Source organism: Odocoileus virginianus, chromosome 13 (genome assembly GCF_023699985.2).
Source record: "Odocoileus virginianus isolate 20LAN1187 ecotype Illinois chromosome 13, Ovbor_1.2, whole genome shotgun sequence".
NCBI classification, from domain to species: Eukaryota; Metazoa; Chordata; class Mammalia; order Artiodactyla; family Cervidae; genus Odocoileus; species Odocoileus virginianus.
Genome location: NC_069686.1, coordinates 46,801,511 through 46,828,229, shown reverse-complemented (window position 1 = coordinate 46,828,229; position 26,719 = coordinate 46,801,511). Strand labels below are relative to the sequence as shown.

Genomic DNA, 26,719 nt, shown 5'->3' with positions numbered 1-26,719 from the left:
CATGAAGTGATGGGACTGGATGCCATGATCTTAGTTTTCTGAATGTTGAACTTTAAGCCAACTTTTTCACTCTCCTCTTTCTCCACTTTCATCAAGTTCTTCTTCATTTTCTGCCATAAGGGTGGTATCATCTGCATATCTGAGGTTATTGATATCTCTCCCGGCAATCTTGATTCCAGCCTGTGCTTCATCCAGCCCAGCATGTCTCATGATGTTCTCTGCATATAAGTTAAATAAGCAGGGTGACAATATACAACCTTGACGTACTCCTTTTGCTATTTGAAACCAGTCTTTTGTTCCATGTCCAGTTCTAACTGTTGCTTCCTGACCTGCATACACATTTCTCAAGAGGCAGGTCAGGTGGTCTGGTATTCCCATCTCTTGTAGAATTTTCCACACTTTATTGTGATCCACACAGTCAAAGGCTTTGGCATAGTCAATAAAGCAGAATAGACGTTTTTCTGGAAATCTCCTGTTTTTTCAATGATCCAGCGGATGTTGGCAATTTGATCTCTGGGTGGCAAAAGTCTAATATTATATCACCAGTAAGTTAAACACTAAGAGAATGTGTGCATTACAATGGTCTGGTTGTACAAGATGAATGTAGATAATGCAGACAGAAAAAAATCATTTGCTCCATTAAGAACAATCTGATAATATATTAATCAAAATATGAAAAATAATTTAAAAAAAGATTGCAGCAGAAATGTCTCAAGTAACAGGGTTGGAAAATAAAGCAAGGAGCTGCCACTGAAGCCCTTTTACAGTTCTTTCATGATGACAATCAATACTTTTACTGTATTAGTTAAATTTGTGGTTTTCATCTAAGCTTAAAATAGAGTATTCTAAAAAGAGAATTGTTTTCCCTTTGAGAGAGAGTCTAGAAAGAGGAAATGTTGAAAACAAACAAAAATACTGCAAACAGAATATATAAACATGCCAATACAAGAGAAATGTCAATTCAGAGACAATACAAGAAATTCAATAGTTTGCACATCTAACCTTGAAGGTATAGAAATGCTTACAGAGGGTATGGGGATATACTCTTAAGATAAAAAGATAATTTTCAATATTTTGTAAGTTTCATATAAGCTTAAAATGTTATGGTGGCTCAGCGGTAAAGAATCCAACTGCAATGCAGGAGATGAGGGTTTGATCCCTAGGTTGGGATGATCCCTGGAGGATGGCACGGCAACCCACTCCAGTATTCTTGCCTGGAGAATCCCATGGATAGAGGAGCCTGGCAGGCTCCAGTTCATAGAGTCACAAACAGTGGGACATAACTGAAGCGACTGAGCATGCAGAAGAAATAAGTTAAATAATGTAGAAAACATTGGGGAAATAAAAATGTTTCTAGTTTAAAGCAGTTATATAAACTTAATACTTATGGGTATTACTCATCTCTTAAAGAAATAGTTATCTAATTCTTATATTTTAAATAGATTTTAGTTTTTATGAAGAACATGAAAATATTTTATATTTTACCCAATCTCTTAAGGTGCAGAATTAGAGACAAGAGGTGGTGCAATACAGTGGATATTGGTGGCATCCTCCGAACTCAAGAGCAAGAGTCTAAACCTCACAGACATTCCTGAATAAGACAAGTATACATGTATGCATATGGAAAGTTTGAGGACACTGGTGAATTGAGAGCATGGGTTTTATATCAAAGTGACAGCTGCCCCCCGCCTGGGATTGTGCCCATTCAGAGATGTGAGCCCAGCAATGCTACACTGTCCCATTTTTTCATGAGTAGCCAGAAATCTGGATTTTCATGTGAAAATTTCATTTTCAATCTGTGACTTTGAGAGAAGCTGGCAAATTCAACTCTTTTTGGAATAGCCAACATCGCACTTGCTAACAAATATTTGCACTTAAAGTAAGACTAAATTCCTAAGCAGTATGGATGAAACTCTAACAATAGGAATGGAGGTACCCATGAGACAGTGAAAAAAATATATTTAGTTAAGCATTCTTTATGTTGTTGAAAAAGTGATACATGAATGACCTCTATCATCTAATGCCTCATGCAGGCATAAACATACTATGAGAAGATGAAACATCCTTACTTTTGGCACACTTGTTCTAGACAGTGCTATCACATAGTCATGTCACTACTGCACATTTTGGAGCAAAGACAAGCTTGCAGCAGGACAGATACAAGCCTAATCTTTCCAAAGAAGCTACTTTTCCTGACAACTAAAGATAGGCTAAAATTAACTATGATATTTCTCTAGCCCATGTAATAATCAGTCTAGTTTAATGATTTGATTTTATGCTATTTTCACTGTAGATTGAGAGGGGAAAAAAAAAAGGTTGAGGTAAGTAATTCACATTTCTATTCTGTAATAAGTGAAAATTATTCCTTTTCATCTCAAATAGTATATATAAATAAATACTGACAATAGAACTTAAGCATCACAATAGATCAGCAGTTCAGATTCTCAAAGTAGATCAGTTGAGGGATGACAATGGTAAGGCTAAATATATGCATCTCATAAACTTTTAACCATGACTAGATTACAGTCATACTTTTGCTCCTTTGCTAATTCCAAATTTTAAAGGCTAGGGATCACCAATCCCATGCTATTCCTTCGTTCTGTGAACAGAAACTTAAAGTTCTAGAAAAGATGTTTATTTTTAAATCTCAATGATGGGGGTGAGGGCAACTTGGTTAACACACAAAATACCTTAAAAAAGAATTTTATACCTTCTTTAGCTATTCTTAAGATAGTATTTTAGATATTTTAAGATAGTTTTTTCCTTGCATTAATTATATTTTGCATCTTATACTTTCCATGATATGGTGTGATATTACAAGTTGGAGAACCTGGACAATTCAAACAAAACAAAGTTTATGCTAATCTGATAGGCATACATGCTTCAAAAGTCTAATTATGAGGTATTGCTACAGCTCTAATCATATCTGGAGTGGCCATATTAAATATTAGCAAATTATCATGGAAATGTCATACCTGTTTTAAAAGTGTGTAGTTGGAGCCATCAGTGCTAATTTTCCTTATCTCATGATGATCGGCAAGGATTAGAAAAGGCTCTTCATCTAAATACCAAGACAAAAGACAAGTTAGACTTTTAGTAGTTTTGGTTTAGTTACTCTAGCAGTGCAACTTCAAAGCAGGGCCCTCTGGTAAATTAATGGTTAAAAATTCATACTGAGCTCCTCTGCTGATGAAAAGAAAGCAGATACCGGTGCAGTACAGAAAATCCAGACAATTCCAAATCCCTCTCTTTCCCTCAAGTTTCTTGAATATTAAATTATCTAATTTATTTGAAATTAGTGGAAAATATCTACTGCTAAAATCTTGCTTTTTGTCATTCTTTTTAAATTGGAATACAGTTGATTTACAATTTTGTCTTAGTTTCAGGTATACAGCAAAGTGAATCAGTTATATATATACATATATCTATTTTTTTTAAAGATTCTTTTCCATATAGGTCAACACAGAATATTGAGTAGACCTTCCTATGCAATAGGTCCCTATTAGTTATCTGTTTTTTAATATAGTATATATTAAATATAGTGTGTGTATATATATCAAACCTAATTTCTCATATGATACAAATGAACTTAGTGGCAAAACAGAAATAGAGGCACACATGTAGAAAACAAACCTATGGTTACTGGGGGAAAGGGGTGATGGAGGGGGACAAAAATCTTATTTTTAAATGAAATTCTGAGAAGTATAGTCTTCACCTGTCTTAGAAATCTATATAAAGCTAAACATTCCTACTACTGAAAAGTGAAAGTGAAAGTCACTCAGTTGCATCCAACTTTTTGTGACCCCATGGACTACACAGTCCAGATGGAATTCTCTAGGCCAGAATAAATCTGAAAATTCTCTCCTGATAATCATATAACCAGCTTATGCTCTCAGAATAACTTCCAAGAGTTTCACTGCCGATATGAACTTTTTCCATGTGTCTGGGGACTTCTTTTAAGTAAGAGTCTATATCCTTCTTATCTGTTCAACATGCTTTAATATCATATTTGTTCCAGAATCTAGGAAATATAATAAAAATAATCTAACCATGGTTCATATATATAGAGATAAAACTCTTTTTAAACATCTTTGCTTCTAACATGCTTTATATACTTAGTTTCCTGGTGAGCCAATTTAATGTCAGCATATATTAGAAAAAACAATGAAAAAGGTAATCACTTTAATTTTATGAAGATTTTATTGTAAATCATTCATTGTTATAGAGTTATTGTCCTGTTAATTTCTGTTCAAATGTATTACTTTCCTTGTATCCTTTACTTTTACAGTATTTATATATATGTGTGTGTGTGTGTGTGTGTGTGTATGTGTGTGTGTGTATGGCAACATATGGCATATGGCAGCAACTCTATTCATCCCAGTCTTTCTGTTGAGGTTAAATTGAGACTAAAAAGACTAAAAAGCCTACTCAGAAGACTTGGCTCTTAAGTTAAAGGTATCCTGCCATCCCATCAATATAAATACAAAATTAAGACATCATGTTCTACCACAACACTTAGGCAGTTCTGTTCTTTACAACTTAAATGTAAGACCTGAAATCCTGAGACTTCTAGAGAAAAACAGAGAAAAATCTTTACACTGGCCCTGGCAATGATTTTTTGCCTATGACACTAAAAACACAAGCAACAAAAGCAAAAGTGGGACTACATCAAACGAAAAAGCTTCTGCAAAGCAAAAGGAACAATCAACATAATGGAAAGGCAACCTATGGAATAATGGAAAATACTTGCAAATTATATATCTGAAAAGAGGTTAATATAAAAAAAAAAACAAACCAAAAACCTCAAACATATCCATAACAAAAAATAAGCAATCTGATTTAAAAATGGGCAAAGGGACTGAATAGATATTTTTTCAAAGAAGACATACAGATGGCCAACAGGCACATGAAAAGGGCTCAACAGCACTAATCATCAAGGAAATGCAAATCAAGACCAGGGATAAACATCACCTCATACCTGTTGGAATGTCATCAAAATGACAAGAGGTAAGCCTTGGCAGTGATTGAAGAAAAGATAAGCCTTGTGCTCAATTGGTTGGAATGTAAATTGGTGTAACCACTAAAGAAAACAGGCTTGCCTAGGGGCTCTTCAGTATAGAATCTGCATGTAATGTAGGAGACCTGGGTTTGATCCCTGGGTTGGGAAGGGAATGGCAACCCAGTATTCTTGCCCTGAGAATTCCATGGACAGAGGAGCCTGACAGGCTACAGTCCACAGGGTCGCAAATAGTTGGACACAATGGAGTGACTAACACACACAACAGAAAACAATATGAAGTTTGTTCAAAAAAATCAATAATAGAACTGTCATCCAGCAATCTTATTTCTGGTTACATTTCCAAAGGAAGTGAAAACAGGATGTCAAAGATATATCTGCCCTCTCATATTTATTAAGCATTATTCACAATAACCAAGACATGGAGACAACCTAAGTGTCCATCGACAGGTAAATGGGATCTATTCAGCTGTGAGAAGTAATAAAATCCTGTCCTGGCATTTGAGACAATATGGATGGTGCTTGAATTGTGCTAAGTAAAACAAATCAGACAGCAGAAGACAGATTCTCAATGATATCACTTATATATGGAATCTAAAAAAGCCAAACTCATAGGAAGAGTAGAAATGGCAATTACCAAGATTTGAAGGGTGGGGAAAATGAGGATATGTCACTAAAGAGTACAAACTTTCAGTTAGAAGATGAATAAGTTCTGGGGGCTGATGCATCATATTATGATCACAGATAACAACACTGTACTATATATTTGAAAGTTGCTAAGACTTGAAATTTGCTAAGATCCCAAATGTTCTAACCACAAAAAAAATGGTAATTATGTGAAGTAATAGAGATGTTAAGTATTAATAATACTACCTTAGTAATAATATGGCAATATATAAGTGTATCAAATCAACATTGTATACCTTGAAAGTTATATAATATGTCAATTATACCTCAATAAATTCTGGGAAAAATATCTATCCTCTGTTTAGCAAAAGATTTATGATTCAAGGACACTTATTTATCTATCAAAATTATTACTAGTTTCTATTTATTGTTGCTAATGGAAAACAACTATACTATGGATACACAATATAACAAGACCCAAACTAAAAATGATCAGCATTCATCACTTCTACACAATCCTTTGTGAAAAGTTTAAAGTAATGGAAATATTGACTAGTTTTTGGATTTCATCTCTTTTTCTTGCCCAGTGTCAGTAAATGAATAATATAGTAAGCAGTGAGCTGGCAGAAAACAAAAACAAAACAGTATCCTGGCAAATAAAACAATGGGCTTCAAATAATATGCAAATTTCTTCAGAGATGAAAACTCCAAGAATAGGTAAGAGTGGAATGAGAAATTTAAAGGTGTTATTGTTTTCTCCATATGTGCAAAATTGTAATCAGTTAAAAACTAACATTTTAATTTCTATACTGTTATTTATTTGATAAAAGTAGATGAGAAAACATCTATTGCTTTAAATGTCATCAACATAAATGTATATGAGAAACTGGCAATGCTATTTGATTCATTATACTCATTATCAAAGTAAGAGGAATAGAGAAAATTAAACACCATTTTTTGCCCATTTTAGGGTATTATTATGTACTATTTTGCATCATTTTAATAAGCATGGTTTTATCACCTGATGAATCATAGTTTGTTTTAAGTTACAGGTCATGTTTTATTGAATTTTCTAATTTACAAAGTTTTAACACACTACTGGAAATAAACATAAGTTTAATAATACTTGTCTAATCACTGGAAGAATTCACATAGTCTTACATGGATGACTTATTTCTATTGTTATCATCAATATAACTGTTATTATTTTTCTTACTGATGTATTTTCTCCTTGGCACACATATATGAGGGTTTGTGGGTGGTATAAGGAGAAGGAAAAAAATTATTAGGACACTGTCACAATAGGTTCTTTAATAGTTTTGGCCAAACCTACTCCCAAGAGCTTGCTACACAGCAGAAAGCAGTGCTAGAGATAGTTTTTCACATGTTCTCAAAATCTACAAAACACTTAATAATTCACAAGACCAAACTGTAATGGTATTACAAGCTGAACGGTTTGTGGACAACACACAAAATCAGAGCAACGGATTCCCAATCAAGGTAAGTAGAGGAGAATTTTGGCTTATTAGCAACATCAAGGAGGAATGAATTCCATAAGAATAGCTATGAAATCCAGGATTCATACGTATAACTGAGGCTGGATCAGTGCACAAGTTCAATTCAATACCTGAGAGTGACTTGCAGCCATTTGGGTTATCAGGTTGTATTTCATATCCATCTGTACAGAGGCACTTGTAGGTTCCATATGTATTGATGCATTGCTGGCTACACGGAAAGCCCAAAGAGCATTCGTCAATGTCTACACATGTTTTACCATCATCCTTCAGTTGAAATCCAGGCCAGCATTTGCACTGGAGAATGAAAAACGAGCATAATCAATTTATACCATTGTCATTGTCTCTTCCTATTGGATATCCATTTAGCATGATTCAAGCAAGAAAATCACTGAAGAATAGATAATGCCAAGTTTTTCTATCCTGTAGCAATTAAACTGTCATCGGAATTACATATATGGTGTATAGCTTAAGTTTAAAAAGTATCCTCCCTAATATCTTCATTTGACCTTCTGAGATTGACAAGATTACAAAAGTTAACTGGCATCAATCAGCAAACAATGGTGGCTAGAGAATGGCAAGGAAAAACTAAATCATCAAATTCTTCTGTTTCTTTATTTTTGTATTATATTGAACTTTTAGAAGGCTGTTTTAACAACCATAAGGATTAACCCTTATATGGAGCTTAAAGTTTACTAATACTGTCACATATGTTTAATTTCATTAGAGTCTTACAGAAATCTATGATGTAGACACTATTACTAGTTAACCCATGAGAAACCTAGATGCACAAAGATGAAATTGTGTAGATAAAATCAGTTGGAGAGCTTGCTCTTGCTGTAATTTTTAACAAATATTAAGGCTCAATTAATATATATTGGCAGGGTCTGATTCCTTTACCAAACATGTTATTGCCTGGAGAGATAATAAAATTAACATAGTTTCTCTACTATAATTAAATCAATGTGCATCATCAGATATTTTTTATTGGTATCTCTATCATGTTCTATACAACCTTCTGATGGTCATGTGATACTTCCGAAATGGCATATCAGTTCTCAGTACAATGTCATGCAATGTATGTCTTTGCATTCCTGAAAATAATGAGGGGCTATGATTGGTCTTTTAGTTGTATATTCAGCACCTGCCAAGTAGCATATGGGAATCATAATTACATAAAATGAACTTATAATTGGTCATACGATTATGACCATATTAACCTTAAGACTATCCTATAGCCTTTGAATAAAGGAACCTGTGAGTACTGAATAGGAGCATGAAATAGGAACTCCAAATTGTTAAGAAAAGCTAGCATTCATTATAAACATTTGAACCTATGTATCTATTTGCAAAATATTAGAGAGAGAGATGTGTGCCTACTATTAAATAATCAGCAAACAAATAATTGAGGGGTAGAATTTCAAAGTACAAAAAATGGTGTTCATTATGTGGAGAAGGAACATCAGCTTCACCTGAAAGTGCTCAAAAGATAAATGAAAAATGTTTCCAAGTCCTTTTACATAAAAACGGATCTCTTTAACCCCTTGGCACATTTATCTTCACTATTTATGCCGATATTTATTTAATAATTCTAAACCATTACAGAGGATTTTTTGTAATCTCCAGAATCCATTAGCAAGCCAGCAAATCAAAGCAAAAGCCACAACATACTTTCAAATTCTCCTCATCAGATCATAGCTTGTGACAGTATTACTTTCCTTGAGAAGACTCATCCTACCACCAGATAAGGAAGTCAGGGAAATTGGTGCTTATGCTATGTCCAAAATAAAAAAAGAGAGTGTGTGTGTGAGAGAGAGATGCGAAATGTCACTGAAGTATAATTACAAATATTTAAAATGGTAAATTCTAAGTTGTATATTTTACACAATTAAAAAAAAATTTTTTCAAAAAGAAATTGACAGGTTGCAAAAAGATATCACTGAAACAACTGGAAATTAGATCATGTGATCATGTGGAAGCCGGAATACACATAGGCAGACACAGTATAGAGTTGAATTCAAGGGGCACTTCCGGAAAAGTGAAAGAACATGTTATGGAATGCATTACATTCCTCTCAAAAGAGTAATCTATAAAGAAACAAATAGTGTCCCTATTCTAAAAGGGTTTTGGAAAATTACTTTGAATGGCTAATGTCAGGTTATAGAACTACCATACTAACAAGCTCGTTTGGATAAAAACATATTTATGGAAAATTAATTTCTTGAAGGTAAAATTTGTAAAAGTTATCAAGTGTAATGGACATTTCTATAAACAAAAGAAATTATATTTAAGAGCAAGTTTTTTTTAAAGTGTTTATTGAAAGAGATTTTTTAAAATTAATTTATTTATTTTAATTGGAGGCTAATTACTTTACAACATTGTAGTGGTTTTTGCCATACACTGACATGAATCAGCCATGGGTGTACATGTGTTCCCCATCCTGAATCCCCCTCTCACCTCCCTCCCCATCCCACTCCTCAGGGTCATCCCAGTGCATCAGCCCTGAGCACCCTGTCTCATTCATCGGAACTGGACTGGTGATCTATTTCACATATGATAATATACATGTCTCAATGCTATTCTCTCAAATAAAAAGATAATTTCCTCTCCAGTCCATTAACCTTGTTTTACCAAAATCATTTTTACCCCCATAATAATTAAAAGGCATTTAAGAGAAATTCTACTAACATGACTTTCATAAATTGCATGAAAAATTAATAATAATCATTTTTGTCCTCAAAGATAAAAGATTAAAGATTCATCTATATTTAATTAAAAAAGAATGGTTTAAAAATGTTTCACTTTCATTAAAAATATAATCTTTATGAAAGCGAGACACATATATTCAATGTCAAGTTAATATTCCTCATAATTAAGAACTATTTCAGATTGTTTTTTCATATTAATTTTTTAGAGAAACATATTACTAGAAATAAATATAGCTGTTCAAAGCTTTCCTATAACATTCAGAAAAATTTCTTTTCAGCTTTTAAAGTGATATTTGAAAATATTGATTATCTTGCATACATAAAATTCATTTATCTCCCTAAAGTACATTTATTTTCTCATGGTAAGTTACCCTTCGATCAAAATAAGATTCTTGCTTTTTAGTTAAGTGTTATTATTCCCTTTTGAATAGTTGGATCGATTGTATTTGTTTTACAGCAAATGTGCAAATTATTCACAGTCCAGAAGGTATAAATTTTGTTTTTATAAGCAATTTTCATTTTATTGCATAATTTGGAGTAGAACTTGTCCTGTTTTGCTGATACTGTAATGAGAAGTAGTTTATGGTATAGTTTTCCCCATTCTCTGTAAAAAAGGAAATCCATCAGCTAACATTTTTTTTCCCAAAATAAAGAAGTATTTTGTAATTAGGATTTTTTGTTCAATTTCCTATAAATTAACTGTCAGAAATATAACATATTAAAGACACATATTAAAATTACATATATAACATAAAAGTGTGATTGTGCTTAGTCACTCAGTTGTGTCTGACTCTTTGTGACTCATGGACCGTAGCCCACCATACCCCTTTGTTCATGGGATTCTTTAGGCAAGAATACTGGACTGGGTAGCCAGTCCCTTTTCCAGGATATAGCATAAATATAACATATATATATACACACACACACACATGTATATATATATATATACACACACACATATATATAAACACAATATATAAAATATTTGCTTTGAATATTTGCTTAAGTTTATTAATTATTATTCTCAGTTTTTTTTCCTTAATCTGTCTATTTTTAGTTGAAAGATAATTGCAATACTGTGCTGGTTTCTGCCACTCATCAGCATGGATGAGCCATGGCTATACATACGTCCCCTCCCTCTTGAACTCCCTCCTACCTCACTTTTTAACTGGTTTTGCTTCCCTCAGTAGATGTTTTATTTTATCCATTACATTAGTTTTGGCATGTGTTTATATTAGAGAGCATATACACAGCAATTTTATCAAGTATCATATACACTGACTTTTAAAATAATTTTTGTCTATTTTAACTCAAATTCTCACTTCATTCTATGACTCCTTCAGAGAAGTCAAACAGAAAATACTGATATTTTAAAGGTATCAATAAACAATTATTTCACTATGAGGAATCTTATAAAGTAATTAAAATAGTGTAATTTAACATGACTTTCTGGGTGAGAACTAGTTCTACCAAAAGTAGTTTTCCCCATATGGGATCTTTAAGCAGTCAGCACTCTCTACATGTAGCCATTAAAAAATATTAATCCTTACTTTTGATGTTATGCCAAAGGGTGACCATTTCATATTCTATATTTTTTAAATTTTACCACAATATATATTGTTATGATAGATTAAAAGTATACATAGGATAAAAAAATAAATCTACTTTGAAATTTAAATTTTAGACATTTAAATACATGAGTGAATAGAAATGAGTGAATAGAAATGGATTATTATTTATAACATGACAAAATTATGGCCATTGCCTCTTATAATTTTATAACACATTTCCTGATTTAGGGGGAAACATTTCTGCATTGATTGTACATAAATCACCAATAATATTTTTTCTGCTTCATCAGGTTTCAAAATATGTACTACCAAAATTAATTATCTGATACCTACTCATCTTATTAGGAGCTGTCCTGTCTCATCTGTCTTGCTTCCTTCTACCCACCATGTGTGATGAGTCTGTGCATTTGTGTTTTAAGTCTTACATGCATGTGTGGTTAGTCGCTTCAGTTGTGTAAGTCTTACAAGTTGAAATAATTCTTCTTAATACAATATTGGGTCTAAAAACTTTTAAAATAAACATAACTTTCTTAGTATTTTACTCTTTATATCCATATACAGTGATCAATGTAGTTAATTAAGTTAGTCATAATAACAGAAATTCAGAGATTATAAATGACTGAATGGTTGTTTGGGTGATTTACCATTGGATAGAACTGATTGTCATAGAATGTTAAGGCTGGCAGGGAAAATGCCCAAGCATCTTTGTAATATACATTTTTTTTTCTTGCATCTTTTAAAGAAAGTCACTTAGTCTGAGATGAAACACTTAGACACAAGAAAGGTGATAACTCCTTCCAATATAAAGAGTTCTGATGTTCAAAACATCTTCCTAATATTGAACAGAATCTGTTTCCCAACTCCTAATTCCAGCCTTTGAAACAACTCGGACAAGATATGCTCCCTCTTCCAGTACTTCAGATATTTATGTAGTTATTAATGTCATTTTTATTTATTTGACTCAAAATTATTTTTCAAACTTTAAAATGTTTATTTCGTATGAGTATCGCCAATTAGCAATGCTGTGGTACTTTCAGGTGAAGGGCAAAGGGACTCAGCCACACGTATACATGAATCCTTTCTCAACTCCCCTCCCATCCAGGCTGGCAGGGGACATTGAGCAGAGTTCTAGGTGCTACACAATAGGTTCTTGTTGGATATCTGCTTTGAATACAGCAGGGTAGAATTTCATATATTTAAATACAGCTGACTAGCCATTTTGCTCTTGGTGAAATTTCTTCCAAAGGTGTATCTTCCAGACCCCTGATGCCACTGGATGCCCAAATGTGGATATAGTACAATTTGTCAAAGTTCCTCTTCAAGTGTGATGTTCCTAAATGTGCAGGTACCCCAGGTATGTCCTGATCATCACAGAATTCAGCAGAACAAAATTCTACTGACATCTGTACTACTCCTAACTAGATTAGATGGCCTCTGTGTTTCATTGGGGCCATGTCCTTTTGCTGATTCATACAGAGCTGTTGTCCAGTTAAAATCACTAATTTCCAAGTGAATTGCTTTTACTGAGGTTTTTGCATATTTATATAATTGATTTTAACCTAAAATACCACTTGAAGATTTAGTTTGTATGCATTCTCCATTTCAACATACTAAAATAGAGATGTTTTCTAAAGCTATTTCTGTCAATCAATTTTATCAGTGAATCACCTTCTTCAGGAAAGTGGTACCAACAAAAAGCAATTAGTATATTAGACATGATTTATCTTTTAGCGTACCTGCACTCAGTCCTAATAATTCATGTATTCTGTTTTTTTTCTTCCTGTTTATTTGAAAAAAGTATTGTGTCCTCCAGTGTTGTGATAAAATATAAATGATCAGCCCATTCTACTTCAAAGATATATGAGAGGGAAAATGAGGGAAGAAATAGGAATTTAAGAGAGCAGCATGCATATTTACCCAGCTATTAACAGCACTATCTTTATCAAACACTGACCTTTCTTGTCATTTTTTCTTTATGATCACCATTTATTAGAAATCTGAACACTGAATTTTTTGTCTTCATGATTATATTCTATTTATACACCACACTATTATTATGGTTCACTTGTATAGAAACTCTCCATTTAAATAATTTTAACTAACAAAATTCTAATGACTTTCAGTCTTACAGCTATATTGAATTAAATAATTTTTATTATCTCAAATTCTAACCTATCACGTGATTTTCTATTTTTGATGAGTACCTACCTTATAACTGACAGGAAGGTCCTGACAATCCTGAGAACACCCACTGACCTTCTTACTCAAACACTCATTTATATGGCAGTTCCTCTCATCTGAGCCATCACCACAGTCATCCTTATTGTCACAAAGAGCTCCACTGGGGATGCACCTGCCATTTTTGCACATAAAAAATGAACTGTTGCATGACTGTTCTGGAAAAAGAAAATAAAACAAATGGAACATAAAGGGCATGCCATTGTTTTATACTGCAATTGCTGAAAACATTCACAAATATGATAACTTGTCAGTCAAAAATTATAGTATATATACATATATATAAAATGCTTTATATTCAGTGTAATATGGTACACACAAAGAAAATCAAGGGCAAACAGTACTTTCATGTTCAATACACTGCAAATATAGCTTTACATTGAAAACTAGCTATCAAAATAAGCATCAATAGCAAAATTAATGGAGTATTTCTGTCTTAATTTATATTGTGAAGAATGAGTTCAAAAGTGTAATTATAGCTTGACATTTCCCTCAAGTCATAGGTCTCTAAAAAATTGCACGTCACTGAAAATTAAGAATCTGGAATAGATAGATACTCCTAAATTCCTTTTTTTTTTCCTGGAAATATAACATTGACATTTTTAAAACTGGGCATAAAAAGACACTTGTGCTGAATAATAGTTGTTTCAAATATAGCTATGGAAAGGAGTTCAGGTTTTGCAGCTATTCAAAACCTGATGATTTAAACATTACTCATTATAATACATGATACAAGAGTGCCTATTAACATGTAAACTATGTGAGAAAAAAAAGTAATTGGGTTTATTCTAAAATTTATAACTAGGTATTCATTCTTTGGAATGGTAAAGTGAAAAATAGACCAAGTTTAGCTACATATCTATTTTCCATTCAAATGATATGTAATTTATTTCATTTTGCCTAAGTTTGAATAATATTGACTTTATCTCAGTAAATCTCAACTTTTTTATGATTAAATGTTCCATTTAAAAGGTCCATACATGGACCGTAACCAAATAGGTCCATACATGGAAATTATCTTCACATTAAATAATGTATTAAGAAAAATGACTTTTTTAAAGCAACAGGATGATGGATTCATCTGGTTCATTGCCACGCATCTTCATATCTGTGGCAAAGACTCACATTTCTAAAACTAACTCCAAAACAAGGTTGATTACCAAGATGCTTCTATTGCATGGTGTCAGTAGAAGTATCACATAATTAATTGCATTTTCTCTCAGTGAATACCACGTGAACCTAAAAATGAGTCACAGTATTGCCTTAAAAAATTAATTTTGGAATAAGCATAGTATTATAAACTTTCTGTACCTGCACTTGTACACTTTGGGTTTATAGGTGCCTCATCAGAATGGTCTGTACAGTCAAAATCTCCATCACACTGCCACTGACTATTTAAAAGACATCGCCCATCAGCACAGCTAAACTCTTCTGCATTGCACTGCCGGTACCCTGCAGGCAAAGAAACGTTTTAATTCACATAACAGATACTGATTAAAACTTCACTCATAATATGCACTCAGCCTAATTTAACCATGTGCTACCCAGGCATCTACGGGAGATATTTCTCTTTTCTTTCTAGGACAGTTGTAATAATTGCAAGAGATATTTGTGGTTGGAAAAATATGATTAAAGACCAGAAAACAAAGTTGGAAACAAGGCACTCTTATTTTGTTTCTACGTAAGGAAACTAATATATATTGCTAACAAAATATATATATATATATACGCACACATATATATTTACATAGCAAAATATATATGTAACAAAAGTATATATATATAACTACATATATATATACACATAACAAAATTTATAATGAGTATATAATCTCTCTTCACTTATTGTCTATATCCTAAAGATTTCCCTTAGAATGGAAAACAAAATGAAAGCTATTCAAAATTATTTTCAAGACTAAACTTGGTTAGGTAGAATACTAGAACATATGGATGAACTGACTCTGGATTATAATGATAATTATCAGAAGCTATAATGTCATGTTTATGTTTGGGAAGAAGCACTGAAAGTGTAAAGAAATTGTTAAAATGAGAAAATTAAAAGCCAATTCATAGAGTAATAAGCAGAAACTATTGTAATTATTTTACATATTGATTCTTAGAGGCATTAAAAGGCTTTACTCAAATCACAGTATCAATCCATCAGTTGTTAATGTTCATATCTATGTCTGTTTGTAAGTAAAACTCATTTGATTTTAAATATGATGAAGCTTCAGATTTTATTTCTTCCTAAGTTTGTAAGCAATAAAAAAAAGTCATTTCTTTTGCAAACTTTCTGGTAAATATGAGCAAACATTTTACTTCTGAAGTGAGAAAATAAGATTTTTATGGCTTAAAAAATAAAATTTCAACAGAGAAAGCTGATTCAATAGTAATTATTTACTTAAGATGTTTATTATACTGCATGGCAAAACTACATAGTTCTAAAAATATCCTCAGATTCCCTAGTATTTCTTTCCTCCTTCTCCTTCACTAGCTCTTCTTCTTCATGCGGTACATATGTTCAAGTCTCTTCCAGCCCAATAATCATAAAAATCTATCCATATAACTCTCAACAACAATGGCCCTTCTTCCCTGCTCACTCAAGTCCCTACTCAATCTTGCTTTCACTTACTTACCTCTAGTTCAACTTTTATTATTCATGTCTCATTTCTGCAACTTCTACCCACTGAAATTCTTCTTAGAGCTAACAGATTTCAAGTGATAGTTGGTAAATTTATATGTCTCTGGCTTCTATCTGCTTCATCTTCCTGCAGCACTTAAAGGTATTGTCTGTTCTACCTTGGAAATAGTTTTCGGACTTAATATTCATCATATATTCTCCCAGACTTCTTACTTTGCTTTTGCTATTTCCTTTCCCCCCTCTTTCTGTAAGAAGTTTTCTCCTGTTATACCCTAAATTGTTAGAGGGGAAGCCCTTATTTCAACCTTCAGTCTAGGGTTTTCCCCTTTTCCTTTCTACAATGACGGGTATTCTCATTCTTTGTCGTATTTTTGAATATCACCCTTATGCTGATGGTCACTAGGTTCATATTATGTGTCCTGATCATACTTTAGAAGTGAAATTTCAAGTACTCACTGTACAACTTCATGTGATTATCTGAGTAAGACTTCATATTCAAAATGTCCAAAATTAATTATTTGTTACATCCTTCTTCTCCTGCATCAGCAAAACTGCCCCTTAACTTCATCCAAAACTCATTAATATCAATGCCATCCTCCCAGTCATCCGAGATAGAAATTGTACTTTACCCTCCATCTGTAACTGTAAATGAATTCTGACCCAGTTCTCCATTTTCCATTCCATCATTTCTGCCTTAGTTCAAAATCACAGTGTTAATTATCATAACTATTATAATAAACTCCTAACAGATTATTTTCTCTTTATGGTACCTCTCTCTCATGGCACTATTTCATCCACTCTGCTGAAAAGGATGGTTCTAAAGTTCAAATTTAACTGTGATATTCCTGTTTTCAAAATGTGTGCTTGCCAAGTGAGGCAAAATAATTAAATACAAATTCTTTAACACTGTATTTGAGACTTCTTAGAATCTAAAACTTCTAACTCCAACTGACCTCACCAAAGACTAATTGCTATTCCACAACTATGTCAATTTATAGTTCTTTGTAAACATATATAGGATTTACTATGTTTGGAAATGTTTTAAGCACTTTACAAATATTAATTATTTAATTCTCTTAACAGTGCTAAAAGCTAAATAATGTTACTATATATATTTTGCAGATAACAAAATTGAAGTGCAGGGAGATAAAAGTCACTTTTCCAAGGTCACACAGTTAGTAACTGGCAGAATCAGGATTGGACCCAGGCCATCTGGCTCTAGGGTCCATATTTTTAACAACTATGTCATGTTCTGCAGCATCTAAATATGATTTTCACTGACTAACACTCCCTGTGTCTGTTCTTTAGTGCCTCAAAAATTATTTTCTCATCTCTGATTTTGTATGTTATGATTCTTATTATTCCCATATGACTATGAATGTTATTATTCTATGTTGTACTCTTGATTTTTCTGTTCATCTGTAATTCTTTTTTCTAGTGGAATTTCTGTCTCATTCATTTCCATATGAACCAAACACGGTGCCTAGCTGAGGAAATACATTCAATCAGATATAACTCTAGTGTCAGATTTACATTTTGAGTTACGAGTTAGCTTTTAAAATTTTAAAATATCACATTGAATCCATGACTTAATGGTGAATTGATACAAAAACTGATATCCACTGATCTCAAGGAGGTTTATATCAAAGGCCAAGGTTAGAGCCATTGGATGGGGAGGACACAGGAGGGAAACTAAATTATTGCCTTTTATAGGTATATGTGGATTTATTTCATGGATTTCCATTTTGTATTGATTCATGCATACATTTCAATATTTTACAAAAGTACTAGATTTACATAATATTTCAATTTCAACTGGAAGTTTTTAATATACTAATTTTATCACAGAAGTTATATATGTGTTCATATACACATTATACACACAGGATAATTAGATAAATATATACGTGACAAGATAAATTTCAAAATAACAATATTAAATTTTAACAAATATATACATATGCAAACAGACAAAAGGAAAATGTTAAATATGTATATTTTCTGATAGCTGTGTGAATTGTATGCTTTTTTTCTCACTAAAATATTTTATTCGGCTATAAGACTGAACTAGCCAGCCATACATTGTTTTTAAAGTACAAGGTACTTCACAAAGTTCTGAAATTGAAAGATGTTTTTACAAACATTTTCCAGTACAGTTCTTGTAAGAACACTACAACCATAGGTAAAATTTTCAAATACATGTGTAACTGTGGTAGAGTTTGAAGGGGCTATATGCAGTAGGTCTATATTACCAAATGTACATGCCCTTAGTGAGATTAAGAAATGTATTTATTTGTTTTTGTTAAAGACTGGTACTCAGCCTGAGAATCTTCTCCATGAAAAGTTCATATATACTTACCACACTGCAACGACTCATCAGAACCATCTCCACAGTCGTCATCATGGTCACAAACAAATTGCTTGGGAATGCATACTTTATTATGGCACATGAAAGCATTTTCATCACATGTATTATTGGGAGCTAAGGAAGACATCAGAAAAAAGTAATTTAGATGAGCACCTTCTTTATCTTTTCCTACATTAAGAGTTTGGGGAATGCATGTTCTCATTCTCAGTACACTCAGTAAGTCCTGGTCATTTTAAAAAGAAACGTTAGTTAAACATTCAATGTATCAGATAAATTAACAAAATATATTAACATGCATATTTTGATATAAGTAGTATTCAAATATATGAATATAAATATGTATAATTCAAAATTTCAGTGTTAAATGTTCAACACTTCTAGAGTGACCTTGAAATTTCAGAACATTTAGCAATTTGTGAGTTTGCTGAAGGATGAATTTAAAGGTTCATATGTGATAAAAAAAAAATCACTCAACTCTGATAATGTGGTTGGATATTTTGTTTTCTCTCCCCATGGCTGCAGTAATGATTGCAAGGTGATAAAAACCTTGCTTCTTTGTGAAAAATGGACATGAAAGAGCACCTATTGAAGGTGCTAAGCTCATGATGGAAGTGAAAAGAAAATCAAAGGGGCTAAGGAAGCTACTGTTTTAAGAGGAAAATAAAGCTTTGGGGTGACTTCTAGAGTAGGGTGTTGAAATAGGTTAAGATCTACAGTGAGATGAACCCGACCATAAGTACCACACCAAATTAGGAATATTGATCCCTGAAACGGAACATTGATCCTTCTGGAATACTGATCCAAAAAAGTATTCTCTATCAAGGTCCCTAACCAGTGAGGAAAATGGTTGCTTAAAATGTGCAATAAAACTTGAGTAGAAGTCCAAAAGATACTGGCTTGTACAGAAAAAATGAGCTTTAACAGTATATGCATAGCATCATAGAGGTTTGATCATTTAACTATTTTTAGTTACCTTTCTTACATGTAAAGGGTAAATGTTATGATCTGACAAGCTTTGCAGTATTTCAAATGTTAAGATTCTGATATATGATAGATGTTAACTAAGTTCATTGTAGTAACCATTTTGCAATAAGATATAAATACATTAAATCAATATGTTGCACACCTAAAACTAACACAATATATAGGTCAATTATATTTTATTTTTTAAGTGCAAAAACAATCTATATGCAATTATAGTACACTGGAAAGAAAAAGACTTTGCAAAAAGGTGTTAGCACCTTAAATTTTTATCCTAAGTAAAGCTATTAATATTTACCTTCTTGGTACATATGTTTCATTATCTGCTTAATGAGGATAATAAAATTTATCTGATATATTTCTTGTAAGAACTAGATAAGGTATATGAAGCAGATCAGCTCATTTTAGATATTCAATAGGTGCTCTTACAATTCTCATCTACACAATTATTTTTGGCAGATCTCCAAAGGCACTTCACTAAAATACTATGGGAATTCAATAATGTCAATAAAAACATCTACCAAAATAATTGAAGTATAATGGGCACTTGAAAAAAATGTAGAGGCCTTCCAATCTGTCCCTCTCATGTCTTAACATGTCCTCTATCTTCAACACGCCTCTTTCTTCTCTATGTCCTTCACAACTCAGATAATGATACTGCTTTTCTTTCAAATCCTTCTACAAGACTTCTAGGCTTTTCTACACAATATTTATTTGTGATGACCTAGTATCTTTCATATGTATCATTCTGACACTTAAGGTATTATCATTATTCTTTTATATGCTTATCAACTCCTGATCCTAAATCTGTCTCAGACTACATGAAAAAAGGAAACTGCTCTGCTTTCAAAACTCAGTGATGACTGAAAAGAGATATTAGCAGGTGAAACAAAAAGAATTATTTGAATTTAATCAAGTATAACATTTTCAACAAATGTATTTTCAAAAATGGTAGAGAAGCCACATAGAAACAGAGCTAGAAACTGCTTATTATAATCAAAGTAAAACTCACTTGCTAACCACTATTGTAACTTTGAACTGTGTGACAGCTTATATAACTCAAGTGAATTATGCCAATTCTAATATATGAATTATTCTTTAAAATGCTAAGCAACAGAGGCTTATTTTGCATTAATGCTTTCAGGTCACTTGAGTACAATTTGTTGTATTTTAACATAATTTAGTTAATAACACCTATGTGGTCCAAAAGTGTTAATATGCCTCCCAGAGTATTAACTTGCTACAATAGCAACAGTATGCAGGGACTATCTGGATCCCTGAATTGCTGCATAATCTTTTATTATGTAGCCCTCAGTGGCCCCACTGACCTTTACAGACAAGTATCAGTTTTAAGATCAAAGTGATTTATTCTACAATAGTATGAGTTCTGTGCACACAAGCCTGCCTCAAAGTCTTCCTTTTCCTTTTCTGCTTTAATGATAACCCATATGCACACACCCATATATACATACTATTACATTACAGCTTCAAATACAGTTTTAAAGACCTGAAGATAGGTCATCTGAGAGATGACTAGCAGACTTCACTTTAATAAGCCGAGTTCATAGCACTCTTCCTAATACATTGCTCAGCTCAACATATGTGACCTTGGGATCTGCATTCAAACATCCAGGCCCTTCACTCTCTTGATCACACAAAGGAATTTATCTAAACTTTCACTACTGAGTAATTCCCTGAAAATTTCCTGAAGTGACCTAGAGTTAGAAACTTAGTAAATTGTCTGGCCTCCAAAGCTGTTCCTCTGCTCCCCTAGCTTCATTCAGCTATATCCATACTATTTTTACCTGACCTAAGGGTTAATATCCTATCTGTAGGACTAATAGGTGTTTACTGACCTTCTGGTCAGTAGTTATTTACGATCACAGCAGCCATTTACAGAGTATCTGTAATGGGCAATCTAAAAGCCTTCAAGGGGAGTGCAGGGTCGGGGAAGATACTAAAAAGAAAGTAACAAGTCCACCACACAAACATACATAGGGTGGTTACAGTATCGCAGAAATGAAGTGCAAATTTTTCACTCATCAAAAATGATTTTAAAATGTGTAATCCCACCGTGCATGTTGGAAACACTCTCAACAGTGGTGTGAAGGGTTGCTGAACTACTATGATTGACAGCATCCCACCTGATTAAATCTGATATTACCTATGAGTCCGGGGGTTGGGAAAGTGAGAGAAAGGGTGATATGGTGAGTACCACAGAAGTAAATATCTGAGGATGCTGCAACAGCATTCTTTCATAGACAGCCCCATGCATGCTCGTACCACAGCCTGCTGTGGAGAGTTCATCACTTCCATTTGGACAGTCCCGTTCACCATCACAGAGCCAGTGTCGGGGCACACAGGCGCGGGAGCCCTGGCAGCTGAACATGTCAGCCGCACAGGTGATGGCACCTGAAAACCACCAAAAACAAAAAAAAGCCATTACGATCACACACAGCAGGTCCACTGAGAAAGATCTATCATTTATATTTCCAATAGATGAGAAGCAGAAGAATGTCACTGACAAGGAAGAAACTGGAGATTTTTGGGAATCACTGAGTATTATCCTTCCCCTCTGGATACTTCCCACTCAGAATGCATTCCTTCCCAATGTCAGTGGTAATTTAGTTGCTAAGTTGTGTCCAACTCATTGCTACCCCATGGACTGTAGCCCACCAGGCTCCTCTGTCCATGGAATTCTCCCAGCAAGAATACTGGAATGGGACACCATTTCCTCTTCCAGGGGATCTTCCTGACCCAGGAATCAAACCTGCTTCTCCTGGGTCTTCTGCATCGGCAGGTGGATTCTTTAACACTGTGTTACCTGAGAAGACCATTCCTTCCCAATAGCAAGAATTATATTTCTTAAAGGAATATGGCAGGAAAATAAAATAAAAGCTATATGGCAGAAAATAATAATAGTATCTTCTCCTTGTAAAATGTAAAAAGCCTAAAAATGTCATAGAATTGTGAATAAATTGAGATAAAATTTCAAAAGGACTGAACCTATAAGGATAATAATAATAGCATTTTTATCACTTAATATATACTAAGCACTTAGCATATTAACTTATTTAGTCCTCATACTCATAATCACCTAGAAAGGTAGAACTATTATTAGTTTCACATCACACAAAAGGAAACTGAGGCTCTGAGAAGCTGAAAGCTTGCAGGAAGTCTCAAGTTGCATAAGGAGTCCTGTGCTGAGCTGGGAGTCCAAAACCTTTTTGGTTCCTAAGCACCTTCTCTTAACCACTAAGGTCATTATTGTTACTCCCCACCTTATGTTGTTGAAAAGGATGGATGTATGCATGTACCCTTTGTTTTAGACACTTAATAAACAGAATCTATCTTTTCTTCGCTCTGTTAATTCAACATCCTTTTAATTGCATGATGTTTTCAAATGTAATTTTTTTTTTGAAACCATTTCCACACAAAAAATTGCTGTTTAAGGGCCTCAGGGGTTGCTCTTTGCTTTTCCTTCTATGGGCGTAGAATAATCAAGCAAAATTAGGAAATGGTTCATTCTCTTGATATTTACCTAACCCTGAGTACAGTTGAGCATATTGAATATGTTATGTATATAAAATATATAATGAGTGAATCAGTAACATGTCTTCCAAATCTAACTTCTCTTTAATTTCCCTTTCATGTGACCGAATAGAAAAGGTTCAAAAAAATAGGTTGTAAGAATTATTTTAAAAAAATATTAGTATCTCCAGGAAGAAAATATGACTGCCTAGATTGGTGAAAGACAATTGTATCTAAACATTTAAAGCTATTTCTCTTGAATTATCAATTACCCTCTTACTTCTCAGTCATAGAGTTGTTATGAGAAGAAACTGCTTTCAATGCAATGTTTTTAATATGGGAGGATAGCAGGGTGACAAATTGAAACCCCTGCTGATCTTTTTCAACATAAACATGCCCATTCCTGACATACAGTTAAATTAGGAAGACAGGATGGCAAGTGAATGTTGAAAAGTCCCTCAGGTAATTCAGATTTGCTTATCTGATTGAGGATCAGTGCTAACAGAGTGAGATTTAGTATGATATCTATTACTGGAAGAAATTATAAAGAAAATCTATTAAACAAATGTTGCTTTAATTTAAAAATGAATTTACCTGCTACCTATTATATCTTTAATGGTTTCTATAAGAAAATTCTTTCCTTACAAAGTTATTTTCACATTATTCCTCCTTTTTATCTATTTTTTAAGCTAGTCACAAATACAGTGTCACTTTCAGCATTAGATTCTCAATTAGTGCTTTAATTTCCATAATATTTTTATTATTTAGCTAGAGATGTAAAAAAAAATCATTCTTTCTGCTAAGGAAGTTTTGATACATTTAAAACTCCTTGTCTATTTTCTTATTACCGCTTCAATTTATTTTCAAGGTATGTATAATAAATATGGCATTGATTTAAGTGTTGAGAACTTTAATTCTGTATGACCTTGCAGAAGACTAGTGTCTGAGTTTCACTCTAAAGTGAGGGGTATGACTAGATAATTACTAAGATACCTAAAACTATAAAATGGCATAAGGCTATTTGCAGCTAATTTTCTGGCTCCCTTGAAAGTGGTTCAACAGATTCTGTTTTAAGAGCATTCCAGAATATCATGGCCAATTAGAAAGAAAATGAGCCAAAGAAAAAACTCATGGCTTCCTTCCATAGTTACATTTTCATCTGGAGACACACTGCCTTTCACAGGGAAATGAATCCCAAGGGGGAAGGAGAACAAGTAAAAGGAATTTTATCAGATCCATTTTGTGTACCTGTGCCGTGCTATGCTAAGACACTTCAGTTGTGTTTGACCCTTTTGTGACCCCATGGACTGTAGCCCGTCAGATTCTTCTGACTATGGGATTCTCTAGGCAAGAATACTGGAGTGGGTTGCCATTTCCTTCTCCAGGGGATCTTCCTGACCCAGGGATCGAATTTGCATCTCTTGATGTCTCCTGTACTTGCAGGTGGGTTCTTTACAACTAGTACCACCTGGGAAACTCCTGTGTACCTGTTCAGATATAATATTTGATTGGTTTTATATCTGTCTGATTTTGTAAATATTTTAGAAACTCTCCAATTTTTTACATATTTTAGAAATATGAATTCTGGTCCTAGTTCTGCTATCACTGATTCACTGAATGACCTTGGCAAATTTATTAACCTCTGTGAGTTTTTCTTTCTTCATCTATTATATGACAGAGGTGAACTAGACTACGATTTTCAAACTGAATCCTCAAATCCCAAGTTGGAACCACTATATACTTATGAAGAAAGAATATGTCTACATCATAATATTTTGAAGTGGGGATTAAGAATCTATTTGTTTTAACAACCTCTAAATAGGAATTTTTGTACACCAAAGGTTGAAAACCACTCAGATAAATTATTTATAAAGTTCCTTTCCAATTCTAAAATATTAAGTTTACTCATTGACTGATGCTTGGTTTAAAGCATTAATTTTTATGCAACAACAGCTTGGTAGTATATAAACTGCAGCCTGTGTATATATTTAATACCCTGGGTGTTTTGATGACAGGTAAACATGTCCATTACCATTAAATCCTTAAAAAAAATTACCAGGACATTGATAAACACTGACACAGCAACACTATTCTGAAAAATAAGAGAGGGAGCAGAAACAAAAGAAAATGGGAACAAATTCAGAACAAAAGAGAATGGGAGTAAATTCATTTAGATATTACACATTGGCCATGTCAGATGATCATGATAATTGCATAAAGTAAATGTCTTGTAACCATTTAATAAGAAAGGAATTGGAGGAATAAGGAATAAAATGGACCACATGATTACACTGCTGGAAAATGCAGATGCAGGAGGACTCCACTTTCTGTCACTTTAGAATCTTTACCAGTTCCATTATGCTGTGTCCACTTAGAAAGCATAGCAATATCAAGGGAGCCATTTAATGTAGAATTATACAAAGGGTCAAAAGCAAGATAAATTTTAGAGACTGAAAATATGCTCAACCTGTTGTAAGCTGGTAGTTAAAATTAAACAAAGAGCTCTACTCAATACTCTGCAATGTCCTATATGAGAAAGAATAAAAAAAAAAGAGTGGATATATTCACTTTGCTATAAACCTGAAACTAACACAACATTTTAAATCAACTATACTCCAATAACATTTTTTAAATAGAAATATTTAATAGCAAAGAGAAACAAAGTAGGTAAAATAGATTGGCCAGTCATCAGGTTAATTACTGATTTCTTTTTCATTTTAGAGGTCTTTGATAGCAATCTTTCTACATTTATTTTTATCTGTTATATAACTAAATTGTTTTAGTTTTGTAAATAAAAAGTAGATTTTAGGTGGGTTAATACAGGAAAATAAATTGTCTATTTTCCAAGGATATCTCCAATTTTATGTTACATACAGATAACTTGATTTTAGAGTGAACATTATTAATCTTATATTCATGTTTCCATGATAGTGACCTAAATAGAGGCCACAACTCCCGAAAATTTTAAAAATGTGTTAAGTACACCTTAGTTCATAATTAAGCCTTATTCTGACTCAGGTCCTTATCACTGTAAAATGAGGGTAATAATAGTTATGAAATAGGATATAATAAGCAAAGAATATAAAGCTATAGGTACAAATACACATGTGGAAACAGATCAGAAAGATAGAAAAACAGATATACAAATAATTTAGTAGAAGGCGTGGTCAATTATAATAAATTTATAAAGGTTAGGTTGATTCATTTTTCTACTTCTTAAGAAATTCATTTATTCATTATTTGTTAAATATCTGTGATTAATTGAAAGAAATTACACTGACTTTGTAGAAAATGTAGTTGATAGATAGTAAACATAGACATTTGACAGCATAACTTTAATCACATAAAGCTAAATTTTAAAGTACATTTTAAAATCACATATAGTAACCTGTTTCCTTACTTTCCATTGAAAACAGTTCAGCAATAGTGATTACTATAATACACATACACACACCATGTGTGACTTATGGCAATATAAGCAGGTATAATAAATTTGGAGGGGAACTTAGCAATATTAATCAAA

The 26,719-nt window shown here is 33.0% G+C and overlaps 1 protein-coding gene across 1 annotated transcript in view; it reads right to left on the bottom strand.

Annotated features, from left to right (window-relative positions):
- LRP1B (LDL receptor related protein 1B) overlaps positions 1–26,719 on the bottom strand; it is a 2,064,747-nt gene that overhangs the window by 285,024 nt on the left and 1,753,004 nt on the right. Inside the window, 6 exon segments of the mRNA XM_070476260.1 lie at positions 2,976–3,061; positions 7,272–7,455; positions 13,646–13,833; positions 14,987–15,127; positions 18,676–18,798; positions 21,949–22,077. Of these exon segments, the coding sequence (XP_070332361.1) occupies positions 2,976–3,061; positions 7,272–7,455; positions 13,646–13,833; positions 14,987–15,127; positions 18,676–18,798; positions 21,949–22,077 (851 nt within the window).